General features: G+C 51.4%; 4 protein-coding genes across 4 annotated transcripts; 3 read left to right on the forward strand and 1 right to left on the reverse strand.

The window, feature by feature from the left end:
• Positions 1-5,656: 5,656 nt before the first annotated feature.
• On the reverse strand, positions 5,657-6,766 carry GCG54_00006449 (uncharacterized protein; the record flags this gene model as incomplete). The annotated part of the gene is made up of 2 exons (XM_045406450.1): positions 5,657-6,397; positions 6,605-6,766. 2 exons carry the CDS (start codon positions 6,764-6,766, stop codon positions 5,657-5,659), a joined length of 903 nt encoding a protein of 300 aa, XP_045267742.1.
• A 2,572-nt stretch (positions 6,767-9,338) lies between these two features.
• On the forward strand, positions 9,339-9,851 carry GCG54_00006450 (uncharacterized protein; the record flags this gene model as incomplete). The annotated part of the gene is made up of 1 exon (XM_045406451.1): positions 9,339-9,851. One exon carries the CDS (start codon positions 9,339-9,341, stop codon positions 9,849-9,851), a length of 513 nt encoding a protein of 170 aa, XP_045267743.1.
• An 813-nt stretch (positions 9,852-10,664) lies between these two features.
• GCG54_00006451 (uncharacterized protein) lies at positions 10,665-12,099 on the forward strand (the record flags this gene model as incomplete). Its single annotated transcript, XM_045406452.1, has 5 exons — positions 10,665-10,705; positions 10,765-11,208; positions 11,263-11,694; positions 11,746-11,856; positions 11,910-12,099. The coding sequence occupies 5 exons, from the start codon at positions 10,665-10,667 to the stop codon at positions 12,097-12,099; spliced, it is 1,218 nt and encodes a 405-aa protein (XP_045267744.1).
• Positions 12,100-12,876: 777 nt separating this feature from the next.
• GCG54_00006452 (uncharacterized protein) lies at positions 12,877-13,956 on the forward strand (the record flags this gene model as incomplete). Its single annotated transcript, XM_045406453.1, has 1 exon — positions 12,877-13,956. The coding sequence occupies one exon, from the start codon at positions 12,877-12,879 to the stop codon at positions 13,954-13,956; it is 1,080 nt and encodes a 359-aa protein (XP_045267745.1).
• Between the last annotated feature and the right edge of the window lie 1,660 nt (positions 13,957-15,616).

Consider the following 15,616-nt stretch of genomic DNA (forward strand, 5'->3'; position numbering starts at 1 on the left):
ATACTGTTGTTTGTCGAATAAGGACGAAGACGGGCGCGAGCCCAAGTCAGTTGTAGCGAGAAAGACGTCGATTTCCTCAGTAAAACGCATCTTGATCTGTGCTTTCCGTCTTTTCTTCTCGTTGTTGTCAATGTCGGTCCGGTTGTCCACTTCCCTGTACTGCTCTTGTTCTCGGACGGTGATGTGCGCAACAAGCATCCTTCTTTTCGCCCACCAATCGTTCACCGTCTTGTTAGCTGCGGCCTGCATCGCCTCGGCATCATTCCTCGCCTTGCTCGCGCGCTCATCCTCGTTGGCGACGATCCGATCTGAATGGTGGTAAGACGTTACTGTGATCGTAGTCGAACCATCGGGTTCAAGAATGTCCTTGGACACCTTGACAGCTTTCAGCTCGGTGACGTCTCTGATTAATGCTCGACTCGCCTGGATTTTCACATCCAGCTCTTCAACAAAATTGAAGAGGTTGAACCCGTAACGGGGTTTTCGTGCCTTCGGGCCTAGTTGGTTCTAGCAACGAGTGCCCAAGACAATGGCAAGTAGGTCGCTGGATATGACGATGTCTTTAATCGCAGTGGAAAGCTGCACTGAAACGTACTGATCAAGGGAGGTTCCCGTCTTCCTCATGTCGTGGTTGAGCACGATTCGTCTGCCCCAAGCGCTCGACGGACATATGCGACTGCCTTCGGGGGGGCTGCCTTCATCCGAGGCGGAACCATTGTTGTCCGGGGTTGCCATTCTAGAGATGAAACGACGACGCCGAGAACGTGGGGGATGAAGAAGGGGGACGACGTGGTGGAAAGGGTAGTACAGTCCGAGATGGGGTGTTTGTTTGATCAGGACTGGGTGTCCTTGACGGTAACAACGGCGGGAGAAGAATAGAATATCAAATAGAAGACGTCGCACTTGAGGCCTGCTAGAAGACCGTGGTATTCGTTGATCTCTTCAGCAGTTTGTTGTGTGTGTTCTGGTCCCTCCTGAGATGGCTGCACTCAGTGAGGCAGTGGAAGTGCGTCTCCCCTGTGTTGAGTTGAGAAGGAAGGGAAAAGCTTCAAGATGGTGAGTGGTCTACGAGAGAAAAATCAGAAGAACACTGCCAGGGTGAAAATCCTGCGGCCAAGGTGAATTGGTTACGTTCTTCCACCTCAGGCAAGCACTTGAATTGGGAGGGAGCCCGACGCGTCGAAGCACGAGCCATGGGCAACACGCCCTTCGCGGACTCTACCTGAGCCGCATTTCATTTCTCAGAGAATCTCGGCTGCTGGTATGCCAACAGATGAAGTCTGTAGGTGAGCAGGACTCTGCAGCTGCCTTTGGCCTGCGTAAGCGTCAAGTTTGAGCAGCATCAACATGTCACGTAAGCAACGGATGAGGAGTACATCGCGGCCCCTGAGCAAAGCACATTACCGCCCCAATTAAGTGGTAGAAAACATGCAATGTACGAAAGGTTGCGTTATCCGATATTGCTGGCATCAATTCAATATCCCTCTTTGAGGCCAGCTCCATGTACAAAGTCGCCCTGTCTTACATTCAGGTACGGGCTCGCGCGTCTGCGGTTTTTCAGTGGGCCACAGGGACCCCCACGCTGAGCTCCCAAGCCCAAGGCCTGGGTTCGTCAGGATACGTACCCACCTAGGTCTCGACAAAGACCGAAATTTCGACTCTCTCATTTACCTACGTACCCAGAGCTAAATTACCCAAAGGATCTCGCTGCCAGATCCCATTAACTTCTCCTTTGATCGCGTGGGCATTCGTCCTAGGTGCCTTGCCGTACGAGGGTTGCGGGTTAAAAGCTCTTATCTCTTGAGGTACTTCCACGCTGTTAGGTCGGTACGCTCGGCATTCCGCTGCTCGTTCGCTGCAGCGGTCGGGTACGTACTGACGTTGGGCCCAGGCGCTGCTGGGAACCCTGCTTACCTACCTACGCGGAGCCCCTCTCCTGGACAGAGGTAGGGTCATTCTTGTTCCATTATGCTTTTAGGGGCCATAGGGGACTAACGGGCAGAACTCACCGCAGGCCATTCTTAGCTCTCAATACTAGCGCCCTTCTCAATCCGTTCCTTCCCTCTATCGTTATTCTTACCCTATAAATAGAGTAATCTACTCCTAACTAAGTAATCTATATAAAAGCAATCTCACAGTTTAGATAATAAAAAAAACTAAAAAAAAAACTAGGGAAATTAAGTGAAAAAATAGGTTGTTTTTGACTTTTACTATACTACCAGCACGCTACCCTGATTCTAGCATAACCACCTATAGAGGCATAACCTTCGCCCACTGTCGTACACACCCCTCCCGGGTAGGTACCTAAGAAGCACCCTGGACTGCCGGCGGTGATTCCCCACGGGCGAACAACGCTAAGGCAGCCCCACAAAATTCACCTTACCCACGTCTAAGCAGGCACCTGGAAGTCTCACTGTTCTTGCCTTTTTTCTTTCCTTCTTCTCTCTTTTTCAAACCAAAAGTTTGAGTGCCAAGAGCTTCTTCCTCCTGCACCCAGGACCAAAAGCAAAAAGTTGGTTCCTTCCCTTCTTGCATGAGTCATCTCCGAATCTAGCTGATGAATATTATTTTAGTCCAGCTCGTCAGGCAAACTTCTCGACGCTGTTTGACACCGAGTCAACTACCGAGCGTACATTTTCGATCGCTGGACTTTCCTACGTCATCTTCCGCGATCAGCCATCAGGCAAGATTCTCCATCTTTTCATCCACGCTCACTCAAACACCTAACATATACACAAGGAACACATCGGCCATGCCTCTCGTTTCAGTTGCTCAACACCAGGTCACTTCGCTCGCCCCGCCGGCTGCGACACGTTTCCAGGGCGTCCGGTCGCCTGAGAAGACGAGCGAGGAAGCAGACTTCGAGATCTTCGCAGCCAAGATTGATCGCAACTGGGAATGGACTTCGCTTGACATCCTGGAACATGCCGAGCTGCGATGGAAGGACCAGTCCAAGCGGATCCGGTTCTACCAATGGAACAAGGCGCGATACATGAAGAACTTCCAGACAGCCGTTCCCAAGCTCAGTCCCAGACAATGCCTGAGCAAGATCCTGGAAACCAACTTCTTCAATTCCGGCCGCAGAGCTGAGTGGCACTGGATGATGGAAATGATCTTCAAGTCTTTCGTGGTCATCGGACAGGCTACTTACGGCGGAGTCACCACTGCTTATGGCATCGACCCTGGCCCTTCATACCTTCTGCCCCATGCATTCAACCCCAAGAACCATGGCCAGGGCGGTTTTCTTCATCACAGCATTCTCGGCATCGACCTCCAGAAAGCCAAATGGCCCGGCAATTCAGACCCAGGACTTCCTCCCAACATGGAGATTGCCACAGAGGCTGATGTGTTTCGTTCCCGTCCCGACAGATTCATTTTTGCCCAGGTTGGTTCCCTCTGGGCTTTCCAGGGAAATGACAAGACGCCGGACAACGAGCTTCACAAGGACGCATTTACCAAGCCTGGTCCGTGGACGGCGACTAGATTCGGAGTTGTTGTCCGAATCAACCCACAGACCGGCATGCCGGGAGCCGTCTACATCATCTACAACTTCTGGGCTCGCGGAAAGAGCCCTGAGATGAACGACTTCTTCCGTCCTTCTGTCAGGGACGACGACAACAACATTCTCCCGCATATCGGCCGACTCCACTCTCGATGCGACCCGGAAGAAAGCTTCATCGTGGCCAAGATTGCCAAAAGCATCAAGGACTTCATTCCTTCGCATGATTCCCTCGACTTTTGCAATGGAACCTTCCAAATCGACCCCATTGAAGCCGAGGCACAGGTCATACTAAGCGAGCGCTTCATCTGCCCCGTCAGGGAGATTGAGGTTGGCAAGAATCAATATCTCATACAGCATTACGCCAGAGCTGATTCTCCGGCTTCATCTGCTTGAGAGAGATGCCTCCATAGCTGGTTTCATCCCAGGCTAACTTTCGGTGGCTTCCAAAAGGATATGGCAAACATCAATGCCAACTTCCGCCATCTTTCTGCAGGCAGGCATGCCTCATTACCACAACAACACAGCTTTCAACCGCAACGGACGCGCGATTGTAACACAGGAGTCATTTGGGTAAGTCAACAATTGTTTACTTTGAAACTCTTGTCCGGATAATTTTTTGATTGTTGTTCCAGTCTTCACAATGCTCCCCAAATCACGATACACGATGCCGACATGGCTTATGAGGAGCAGCAGCTCATTATGACATTGCACACGGAGTGGCCTTCTGCCGCCAAAACTTGCCTGCCGACGGCACCGGATACGTTGTCATTCAATCTTGCGACTTCACGAGGCTCGACGTCTGCAATTGGCAGGACCAGAGAAGGATGCTGCGACGTTTTGGACTCGGTGGACTGGACGGCGATCGGATTTTCGCAGCTTCGTCCTTACCTTTTGCTTTTCCTTTTCTTCATTTCCTTTTCATCCTCAAACGAGTCACCACAGGATGTCTTCTCGCCTCGGACACATAGCCTTCGCCAAGAACACGCAGACTGCATTCGGCTCATTCTCTTCCTATGGACACATCACCCTTAATACTCCTTCATCACATTCACGGATCCATAGACAGTAGTCGATAGCAAACAGAGCCAGACCTCACAAATTCATTTCATTTCTTTCCGACGTGACATTTGCCATGTTCTGTCCAGTGTACAAGATTTTGCTCAACCGCCTCGCGGTGCTCCCAGCCGCAGCATCATGACGATAGCACGAAACCAATGGCCAGGCTCCCTAGATCAACATGACGAAGCTTCGCGCACTCGAAGAGGCAGGCAAAGCCTACTCAGCCGGATGATGCCCCGCGCCAGCCCGTCATTTGATGTTATTTAGTTCTCCGCCCCGACTGTCGCCGCAGCAATGGCGCGCTTCGTTTCGCGTAAGCCATGCTCACCAGGCGTCTTCTCCTGAACCTTGATGACGCGTATCTTGTCTTCCATAACCTTCACAAAGCATCGCTGAGCCTTGCGCAGGCAAAGAAAACAACAAATGGCATCGTTGAAAGAGCTCTGACACCGGCGAGGGGTCTCAATCACTTGGCGCGCCGCAATCTTTGATCTCGATTCGTTTGCCGTGGACCTCCCCAAGAATAGCTTTCTGCGGTCTTTGTCGTCATCATGTATGATACCCCAAGTGTGTCACCGTACTTCTGCAAGCCTTTTGTGCTCAGCTGCCATCCACCAAAGACATGGTCGTAAAGCTGCCTTGGGGCCGGTCTGAGTCTGTGTTGAGGCAGAGTGTCTGGACCGAATTGAGCTTAGGCAGCCCCGGTTCTCGCCTCATTGTCGGCTTTAGCACATGAGCTGCCAGCGATGCTCTTTCTGTGGGTTGAAAAAGTAAGGTGTACTCTGTAGGCAATAAAACTTCAAGTCATAGTATGGCGGTGGGCTGCCCTGGATGGACGTACATAAGAGGTGATGCTGTTTAGCCCTTGTAAATGTCTTCGTCAGAGTCATACGGCAGTCAACAAGGTGTGCCTGTAGGCCGTAACCTGGTGTACGGAAGTATGAACAAGGAAAAAGGATAGACACCCTTTGACTTTCTCTCGATGCTGAAAGCTAGCTTCGGACAGGAAAACGAAGTTGGCAGGTGATGTTCCTGGCCGGCGTGGCTGCCATCTGCGATACTTGTAATGAGGATTACCAAAGACAAAAAAGCAGGCTAATAATTCAATCGATTTGGTCGGAACTTCTTTGGATACTCCGGCCATACATTGAGCGCGTTCGTCCTTCCACGGGTTCCGTTTTCGGTGGGTGCTGCTGCCTCTAACAGCGCGGCGCGACGCTGGTTGTATCTCTGGACTGCCCGTCCGCGCTGGACCCCATAGTCCCTCACGGCCTCCCATAGCTCTTTCTCGATACCCAGCCTGTAGAATGCGCCTTCCTCAATCCTCTTCAATCGAAGCTTTGAAATGCCAGGACCAGGGAGGGGCTTGCCTTCCGCGCAAATTCGCCCGACCCACCGCAATACGGTAGCGAAGCAATACTTGAGCAGATTGATCGCCGTGCCATTGATAACAGAAAGTTCTGACCCGTTGAGAGACAGCCGGATTACGTCGCATGGCTGCAGGCCACTCCGATCCTTCTCGAAACAGAGATGCAACTTGAGGCCGCCGTATTCTGTGATCAAGGTTTGTACAGACGCAGCCTTGCTAATGTCACCGTTGAAATTCGGGATGACGAGCCGCACAATCGTTTCCATGTCCGTAGGGAGGGGCACCGTCCACGGATTGGTCATATGTGCGTTCGAAAATTCGCACAAGAAAGGGTTCTGGTACCACAATGAGATGGGGTTGAAGCAGTTGAATTTTGGGCCGTCCCGGTGGGCAGCGGCGTCCATCTGCTCCAGGATGGCAAGCACGTCTTGGGTGGCGGTTTCCGCTTCGTGGGAGTCGTAGTATTTCTCAATGTTGAACCAGTCAACGTGGGGCATTGCTGGACTGCGTGGAAGATTGATGCTATCGAGCCATGTGTAATTGTGAGTCGCGGAAAGGTTGGACCCTGTATTGCATCAGCCCCTTCCTCCATTGGCATGCGCCTGTGTCAGAATCTTCAAGCTGGCTTACTTACCTAGGTGGCATCTCAACGACCGCATGAGACGGTAAAGCACATCGTCCCACGAGTCAGGCGAGCGATCTTCGGACGCGGAAGGAGCAAGCTCCTGGAGGAAGTTTCTGATGTGCACGTCTACCCGTTTCTCGTGCTCTGGGCGGTAGCGTTTGATGTCCCAGTACAAGAAGAGAAACGTGTCACTCCATCGGATGGAACTCATTTTGGGCAAGGGATATTCTGTCGATTGATAGTGACAAAGGAAGAAGGAGATGAAGCAGGAAGGAGACGAAGCAGGAAGGAGACGAAGCAGGAAGGAGACGAAGCAGGAACGAGACGAAGCAGGAAGGAGACGAAGGAGACGATGCTCGCCAGGAAGGAAGGGCTAGGTGCATATGTTGCCACAAACTTCTCAACGAACACGTATGATGGATTTACACTGACCGAAGAGGTATCTAGGTATTTGGGCGTTTTTGTGGTGGGAACCTTCGCCAACCCTGTTGTCGCGATAGGCAGGTCCGGAGCCCAATCTTGTGACGAGAACATACTTCGAGTGCAACGAAGACAGCTGGGCGTTTGAGATCTCAAGAACACATAACTTATTCAAATCCCTGCCTCGGCTATCTATGAGAAAAACATGTTGAATGTTCTTTTTCAGTTCTGATACGTTCCTTCCCAGAGCTAACCCGTCACCGAGAGAGTCTCAGATGTGGCAGGAGTGTCGACCCCATCGCTCCAGACTTCCCCTTTGGTTGAAATGGGTCGCAGGCCAAAGTTCCTGATTGCTTCCCAAAGCTCATAATTCACTCTCGGCGTGTCTTCCGTATCGGAAAGAGGCCACTGTTCGAATCGGCGGTCCAAAATATCGCAGAGAGATAGTAACCGCCCGGTGCGGCACATCTCGTCCACCCAGAACAGCATGCCAGTGAAGATACGCTTTCCCAGGTTGGTCATGCGTCTCTTGATAGGGTATTGATAAAAGTTTGTGCAGTTGTGATTGCTGGGATTTGCGATACGGGACGGTCTGAGCTCCGCCACGTCTCCATTCCCAGTGTGATCAAATACGAGGCAAAAAGCTTCGTCGGATCCGAGTCCATAAATTTCGATGCCAACCGGAAAAGCAGATGTGGGTTTGAATCGACAGCAAGCCCTTTGGCACAAAAGAGCTTTTGGTTCGCATCTCCAGGCAATTGTCAAGAGACGATCTACTTGCGTTGGAAGCGGTACTGTCCAAGGACCGGTAACGTGCGCAGATCCCAGTTCCATAAGAAACGGGTTTCCGGTCCATGTATGGAACCACTCCAACCGGCCTTTGGGGCCGTCGTATGCTGCGTCCATGTGCGAAATGAGCCTCGACAACCGTGCTCCGGGACCACCGGGACCCCTATAGATGATAGGCTCCAGTGACAGCCAGTCGACGTACGGCCGCGAACGACCTAGTTCACCTACTTCGTGCAAGAGCCAATCAAACCTACTATCTTGTTCGGGGTCGATTTTGGAGCCCGGTTGGCGTTAGCGTGTCATTTAGAATAGCAGACTTCGGGTGTGATACCTAAGAGACATGTTAATGATCGCATTAGATGACAGAGCAGTTTATCCCAAGACGAGGGGTCATGACCCGAAGTGATGCTGGGTTCTTGGCGTTGAAAGTAGTCCACAATCAGTCGGTCAATGTATTCTGCGTCACCAGGGCGATACCGCTGAATATCGTAGTAGAAGAAGAGGAAGGAGTCATCCCAAAGAATTGATTTGAATCTGTGGTCTTGCCGATAGAAATCCATGATGTCGCGGCGGCAGTGCTTAAAACTCGACCTTGAATAATGAGTGACTGGAATGCGACGAAGCGGGGACGAGTTGTTTTTTGTATCGAGTATGAAGCATCTCCTGATAGCGGAAATCAATTCCATAGGCTGAAGCTAAATTACAGTTTAGATTGCTGAACTCTGCCCCAGAACCATCTATGGAAACGAATCCAGTGTCGACGAAGCTTTGTACATGGTACCTAAAGGTTGGAGCGATCCTGAAGCACCCGTGGATCCTCTTAACATGGACGATAACAAGGACGTGAAGGATGACGACAATGCAAATGCGATGACGACGAAAATGAGGACTACAATGACTGCAACAAACAATAAGGACAACGAGGACAAGAACAAATAGCGTGAAAACAACAAAAAGAGGAAAAGGGAATCCCTCTCACGAATCATCGAGAAACTTTGTAACTGAGAGGGCACAGAAATCATCTCCAGAAGCAGTAGCAAGCAAAGCTGAGAAACGCAGTTGAATAATGGCGTCGAGGAGAGTACAGGCAATTGCTAATACTTTCAGACATGGGAGCCAATGTCAGCCCTTTGGCAAATAGCTTGGATGGGTCTCTTTGATCTCGGTCATCCAACGACAAACCGCATGCTTAAAGACTTTCCCATGAGAGGCCTACCTTCCCCGTGCGACTCACCTAGCGGTTGTTCAGCTTACAGTGGCCATTTCCTACTTGTATTGGGTCTTACCTGAGAGACGGGGGCTTGTGAGTGCATGATTGAGTGTTACTGATAAACTTCGAAGTGTCTTCCTACTAAGGGCTTCAAGTCAGCATCGTGGTGGATCGCCAATCTCATGAGCATGTCGCACGACTTCATCTGAGCTCATGATTTTCGACATATTACGTATCTCTGACAGAGCAGCCCGCCACATTGATTCTCGTCTCGAGGCTTCTTGATTGCTGATACCCATGCATCTTCACAAGTGTTAAGTGAAGCTTTCGGTGACATCTTCCGTCCACGCCATTTCCAAATTAAATGCCTCTGATTACAAACCTCAACCATCAAATCGAACTATGGGAGTGCTTGACTATCGGTCTACTTGCACTCGACCTCATGATCACGCTCTACGGCCTTGGGTCTGAGATGCCTGACGCTGTTCTCCCACAATCCGAAGCGGAGAGCGTCATGGTAGTTGCCGTCAAAGAGCTCCTGCTCCTCATGCAGCTGCTGCAAATCTTCCTTCCTGCCTATCCAGGCAGCGATTTCGAGAATCTCACACCTTCTAATATTTTTAAAGAGCGGGCGGTCTGCAAGTGGATCGGCGGCCTTTTCAGAACACACAGCGCAGAGTTTGCAGATTTGGTGCCAAAGCTTGGCGACGATGAGCTCAAGACATTTGGATTATTCATCGTTCCGGTGGCCGCCGCTGTGGTTTGGAAGTGGAGGAGATTGCAGCGGCGTTTGCGAGCTGCTAGGAGACAGGAGGAAGCAGCGTTGATTGCGAGGGCCTTCCGCGTTTGGGATCGGGGAGACGGCACCGGCGGGTGAATTGCAACCTCAGTGGTGAGTTCTCTCTGAGCGGCTTCCACCTCGACGACCGTAATTGGAGATGATCGCCTTGAAACTAGCTAACTCTCAATAACCAGGTCAGAATCGCCTTTCCGACTATGGGAAACTTGGAAAGGCAGGCTCAAACCTGGCCCGCTTTAGGAGATTGGGGCGGACATGTTGGGAATATGGACGACTGGGAATCAAGAATTGGTCTATCAATAAACATACTCATTTCTACCAGAACACAATTGGAGAACTCTCAATTTTCCTGAGTGTTACAAAGAATTGAACATGGCCGAAAGCTCCAGCATCATGTCCAATACTCCCACACCTAGTAATGCCTTGCAGGGTCAAAATGTAGATGCCTTCATTTTGATCAACCTGTCAAAGCCAAGTAATGATTACAATTTCCAACCATCCAAAATCCAAGCAAAGATTTGACGATCACAAAATCACCCAGAACTATAGACCTGCAAGGAACCTAATCAGACTCACCTAAAATTGTCATCCTTTCACACAGATTTACGACATCTAAGTTGTTCACTCGTAGCACCAGGTTTGCTCCTTCCTCTTTGCGCGCCTCTCCTTCCTGAAAGGTGAGAACCGTCTGAACAGAGATTTCTTTCACCTCACCCTGCCCCACGCGGTGAATTTTCAGACTCACCACTCTCTCAATAAAATAATTCACGTCGCAGTCACCACCCAAAACTTCTTCTCCTACAAACCACCACAACAAACAAATCTCTCCAATACAACTCACAAACCACAACCTCAAGACAAAGACGCACACCAACATCCACCAACACAATCATGGTCGTCACTATCGCTAGTTTCGTTCTTGGTGGGTTCTGGTCAGTTTCCACTCACCCCTTCTGGCGCGCCTTCCCCAGACTCACTTGCTTGTTCACAGGACGTTCTATCTCTTCGAGGAGGACAAGACCAAGCGCCTCGCGCTGGATTACAAACCCATCCCTCTCCCCGATGAGCCTACCTATAACAGCGGTGATGTCAGCATCATTGTTCCCACAATCAACACTCCTGACGAATTCACGGACTGTCTTCGCCTGTGGCTCGCAAACCAGCCCAAGGAGATCATCATCGTGACAATTGAGCGCGACCTCCAGCGCGTCTACGACCTGGTTCGCCCTGTGGTTACTGAGGGAGATGAACGCATCAGTCTCATGACTGCCGATGTCGCCAACAAGCGCGAGCAGCTTCTTGTCGGCATCAAGCACGCCAAAGGCAAGATTCTCGCCTTGGTCGATGACGATGCCTTCTGGAAGTACCAGGTTCTTCCCCACCTCCTGGCTCCCTTCGAGGACCCCAAGGTCGGAGGTGCTGTTGGCAAGCAGAGGTACGTCTGAATCACTTCTCAATCTTCTGTCATCCTTTCTCATCAGGTTTCCAGTGCCCATATCCCCGTGGCCCGCCGCAACCCCAATGTCATCACCCCTTGGGAGGTTGCCTCTCTTCGATCTCTCGAGAACCAGAACAATGTCCAGGCTGTCCGATTCGCCGCAGATGGTAGCGTCTTCTGCCTCGTCGGTCGCACCCTCATGATGCGCGCCGAGATCGCCCAGGATCCTCGTTTCCAGTATGAGATCACCCACGAGTACTGGTGCGGCAAGCGTCAGAACACCGGTGACGACGTCTTCATCACCCGCTGGCTGCTCACCGAGGGATGGAAGATGTCCATTCAGAATGCTCCCGAGGCGGAGATTACCACACTGGTCATGCGCGACAGCGCCCTCCTGCGTCAGATGGTCCGCTGGCAGCGGAACGCCATCCAGTCCTTCCTGATGACTGTTGTTTACAAGCCTGGTCTGCTCCAGCTCTACAAGTACGTCTCATCCCCCGCGCTACCCATGATGTTGTACTGATAACTTCGTAGGAATCATCCTTACATGACTCGCAAGCTCGTCGAGCGCCTGTTTCGCCCCATCATCGCTTGGGTCCATATCATCGCCTTCATCGTTGGCGTTTACCAGAAGTCGCCCGTCGCGTACGTACCACCGACGTCTCCCAGCATGATCATGTACTGACATACTTTACCAGCTACTTCGTCGGCCTGTGGTACCTTTTGTCCATGATGGCCACTTACCGCGACTTTGTTCGCCGCTACCCCTGGGCCGAGGGCCACCTTGGCGCTGCCATCCTCCTCGACATCTGCTACCCGGTTGTCGACGTCTACTCTTGGCTCACCCTGAGCACCGAGGCCTGGGGCACCCGCAACGAGAACGCTTGAATGATAGCCTCGGACGTTGATGATAATTGGCTTTGACTAGAGACTCTGGGTTTGGGAGGCGACGGATCCTTCAGAATGGCTTTTGGCGTTTGGTACTAGATGGCATCTCGCACGAGAGGAAAGGACAGATACCCCTCAAATTGGTAGATACAGATTGATGAATAAAAGTCTTTGACACAGACCTATGTCCCCGCAGCACGCGACACGTCAGGCTTCTCAACCACACGGTCAAGCCTCCCCGGCTCAGATTTCCCGGTAATGCTAAGTTATGAAAGCAGTTGATCCTCAAGCGAAAGCTGACTCTGCAGCAGGTCTATTTATGGTGAGCCTTTGTCATCGCTTGTGGCTACCGTACCCGGTCTACGAGCTCATGCACGTAAGACTTGGATGGCCCGAGTCTCTACAAACGGGGTTGCAGCTACGACGGGCCCAATCAGAATTCCATCACGACCACCCAAGGTCATTGCAACGTCCTATCCAACCGACGTTGAAGAATGACAGCACACTCCATAGTTGCAGTCAAGACTCATCGCTCGTAATCGCCCCTGGTGACTACGCCGAGGCTGACATCCACGGCAGGTTTAATTATTCGAGGAACTTTTGATGTCAGCTGAAGCTGAAATGAGACCTCACCACCTCAATTAACTACTTCGCCAAGATGCATTGTCGCCTGTATAAGAATGTGTAACCATCGCATACCATGCTTGATTGGCTTCCAGTCGCTCTCTATCACTCGTTCATTATGTTCTTAGGCCGTTGCCTTAGACGAACACAGCAATGTCTCAACTAGCAATGGGAAACCCTGTTCGCTTCCAGGACTGGTTCAGCACCTTCGGCCCCAGACTCCAAAACATATCGGCTGGCGTTTGCAACGAGACCCTCAACGCCTACCTCGCGGACTACCGCAACCTGAATACTCGAACCTGCGACCTCCATCTCGACTGCATCCTCACCGAAACCTCCGAATCCACCAAGGCAAAAATCGCCTCCGCTGCCATTTTCCTCGGCATCCTTCCTTCAATGCTATCAATGATGGGTCCCTCGATGACCCAACTCACACTGCTTTCCGCCCGTCGTCCCCTCCTTGCCGTACTCATCGCCTTGGGCAGCACGGCCTTCTGCCTCGATCGCCTTTTCCATATCGAAACCCCAGCCGACATCTTGTCCATGGTGCAGGGCGAACGGTTCATACCCAGAATCCGCAGCTCAAGATGGGGCGTGGTCGTCAGCATTGCGGAGTACCTCTTCATCGGGGCTGCGGTATTCAATGTCATCAACCTGGCTGTGCGCGTTGGCGACTACACCGTCATGAGCTTCCAATGCAACATCTGGTTCTTCCCCCTCATCTGGGTCCTCTCGGTCACCTTCATCTTCCTCCTCGTCGCAATACCTTTCCAATTCTCCGCGATCGCGAAGCATATCCGCAACCGCACGGGCACAACCCCTGTCAATCGGGTTGACGCGGGTCCGGAGGGTCCCGACGATACGGTGTGGACCCCGCTCCCGCCGCGGGCCGAGTGGGCTTCCCCGTCCGGAACATTTTCACGGCAGAACAGCGGAACGTCAGTGTCGAAATTCATGTTGCGAGAGCTCATCCCGGGACTTCGACACCCGTCGTTGAAAGTTGTCGAGGTACCGCAATTTGAGCCGTGGGTGGCTGTGCTGTTCGGCGTTGGCTCGTTTTTTGCGGCGTTTCACATCATTTTGGGCACCGGTTGGTTCTCATCCATCTTATTTCTGTCACCGGGCGACGCTATCAGGGTTATCATGAGGTTCTTTGCATCATCCGTGGTATGCAGGCTTGTTGTGATGGTGGAGTTGGCGAGTATGAAGTCGCAAGAGATGCCTCGCGGATAGAAAAGATGGATCTGGGGTTCATCGAGTCATGAATCAGCACGCCCGCCTTTGAATCAAGTATCGGACGTTCTTCCAAAACAATATCATGTAAAAAGGATAGGAGAAGATTCAATTTTATCGGAGAACCTGGACATAATAATTCCCGAAGGCATCGAATAGTTGGCTGCAGTGAAAGCTTCTTGTTGACAGCCGAGTGACACGGCATAGAGTTGATCTTGGTTCTCCATGCGGGGAGTTATTATAGCGTAAGGCCCCACTATTGACAGGGGATCCGGCCTCACCGTTCAGCGGAAATAGATGTGACGTGTGTCAGGTTGCGCACAGCTCACAGGAGGCCCTGGTGTAAAATAGCATGATTGAATAACTGTTTACCTGCGAACAACTGCTGGAAGTTTAGGCACTGGATAGCTCCGGATAGCTAAGCGAGCCCAGGTGCCTGTACTGAGTGTTAGCGAGAAGATGCGGCGAAAGCTTTCGCAGCAATTGGATGGAAGTAAGCCAAGCAAACTCATTCTGTGCCATCTGTCATGTGCATCGTTATTACGGGACTTGAACCCGATCTCTGTACTCCTGTTGAAGGTCATTTATTCGGTTGTTTTGACGCCGTAGCTTTTTCAGCTTTCGCCTTACTCTCAGCCGGGCCCGGTCGCTTGGTTCTGGGGGAACACGACGTCGCACCCATGCTATTGTCCGTTAGAGATGAACCAACCCATACCCATATCATGGACATCAATGGAGATTGGCGGCCTAGCTTGCCTTCGGGATGAAACCGCCTCATTATTCGAAGAAGATATAGTCTTCTAAACCATAGGATGCAGCTCGGTCTCGCTCGCGGACTTCGGGGCCGACATGATAGCACGTAGCGTTCGTTCCATGAAATCGGAATGGAGCTTAAGGTTTGCATCACGCCCCTGCTCTTAAGCAGTCGCTTACAGCTTACTACGACCTCAAAGTCTCCGGAATATGATCCATAGTGTTGCTTGATGAGTTGAAATGAATATAAAAGTCGCCAGCTTTCTTCGACCTTGTTCCAGAAGATCATCAATCCAACCAGCAAATCATCCACATAAACAAACTACCAACCGCGCTAGCCGCTCTACTTAACTTTCTCCGTCCCGGCGACCCTTTTTTCCAAATCATCATGCAGTTCAAGAGTTCCGTCCTCGTTGTCCTCGCCTCCATCTTGTCGGTCTCCAGTAAGTTCTGTGCCAAAGATTCACCGCAAAGACACGTTCAATGTTGACTTTTCTCAGTGGCCTGCAAGGATGCCCAAGGCAAAGAGGGACAGTGCAAGCCTCCTAACTTCTGCTGCGCCGCCGACGGATTCCAATGCGTCTTCAGAGAGGAGTGCAGCAGCAAATAGAGGCTGGCTGCGAACATCTTTCCGGCATATTTTGTACATAAGCGAGCTCTTGAAATTTCTCACGTTGTTTTTCTTTCTGTCCAAGGAACCTGCTATGCCTCTTATGTCTCAGCGGTGACATGCAATGGCTCACTGACAAACTCATGAGTCGCAAAACTGGGTGCGAATTCCAACGTGGTCGGCGAGGCGGTCCAGTCTGAAGTATACGTCGATATGTATTGGCCCTGGCCAGCGCCTATAGCAGTTTGACTATTTTCTCCATCGTATTCCCCTCCTTGGTAGGATGATCATCGGTTG

Source organism: Colletotrichum gloeosporioides (assembly GCF_011800055.1).
Source record: "Colletotrichum gloeosporioides strain Lc1 chromosome Unknown consensus_19, whole genome shotgun sequence".
Classification (NCBI taxonomy): domain Eukaryota; kingdom Fungi; phylum Ascomycota; class Sordariomycetes; order Glomerellales; family Glomerellaceae; genus Colletotrichum; species Colletotrichum gloeosporioides.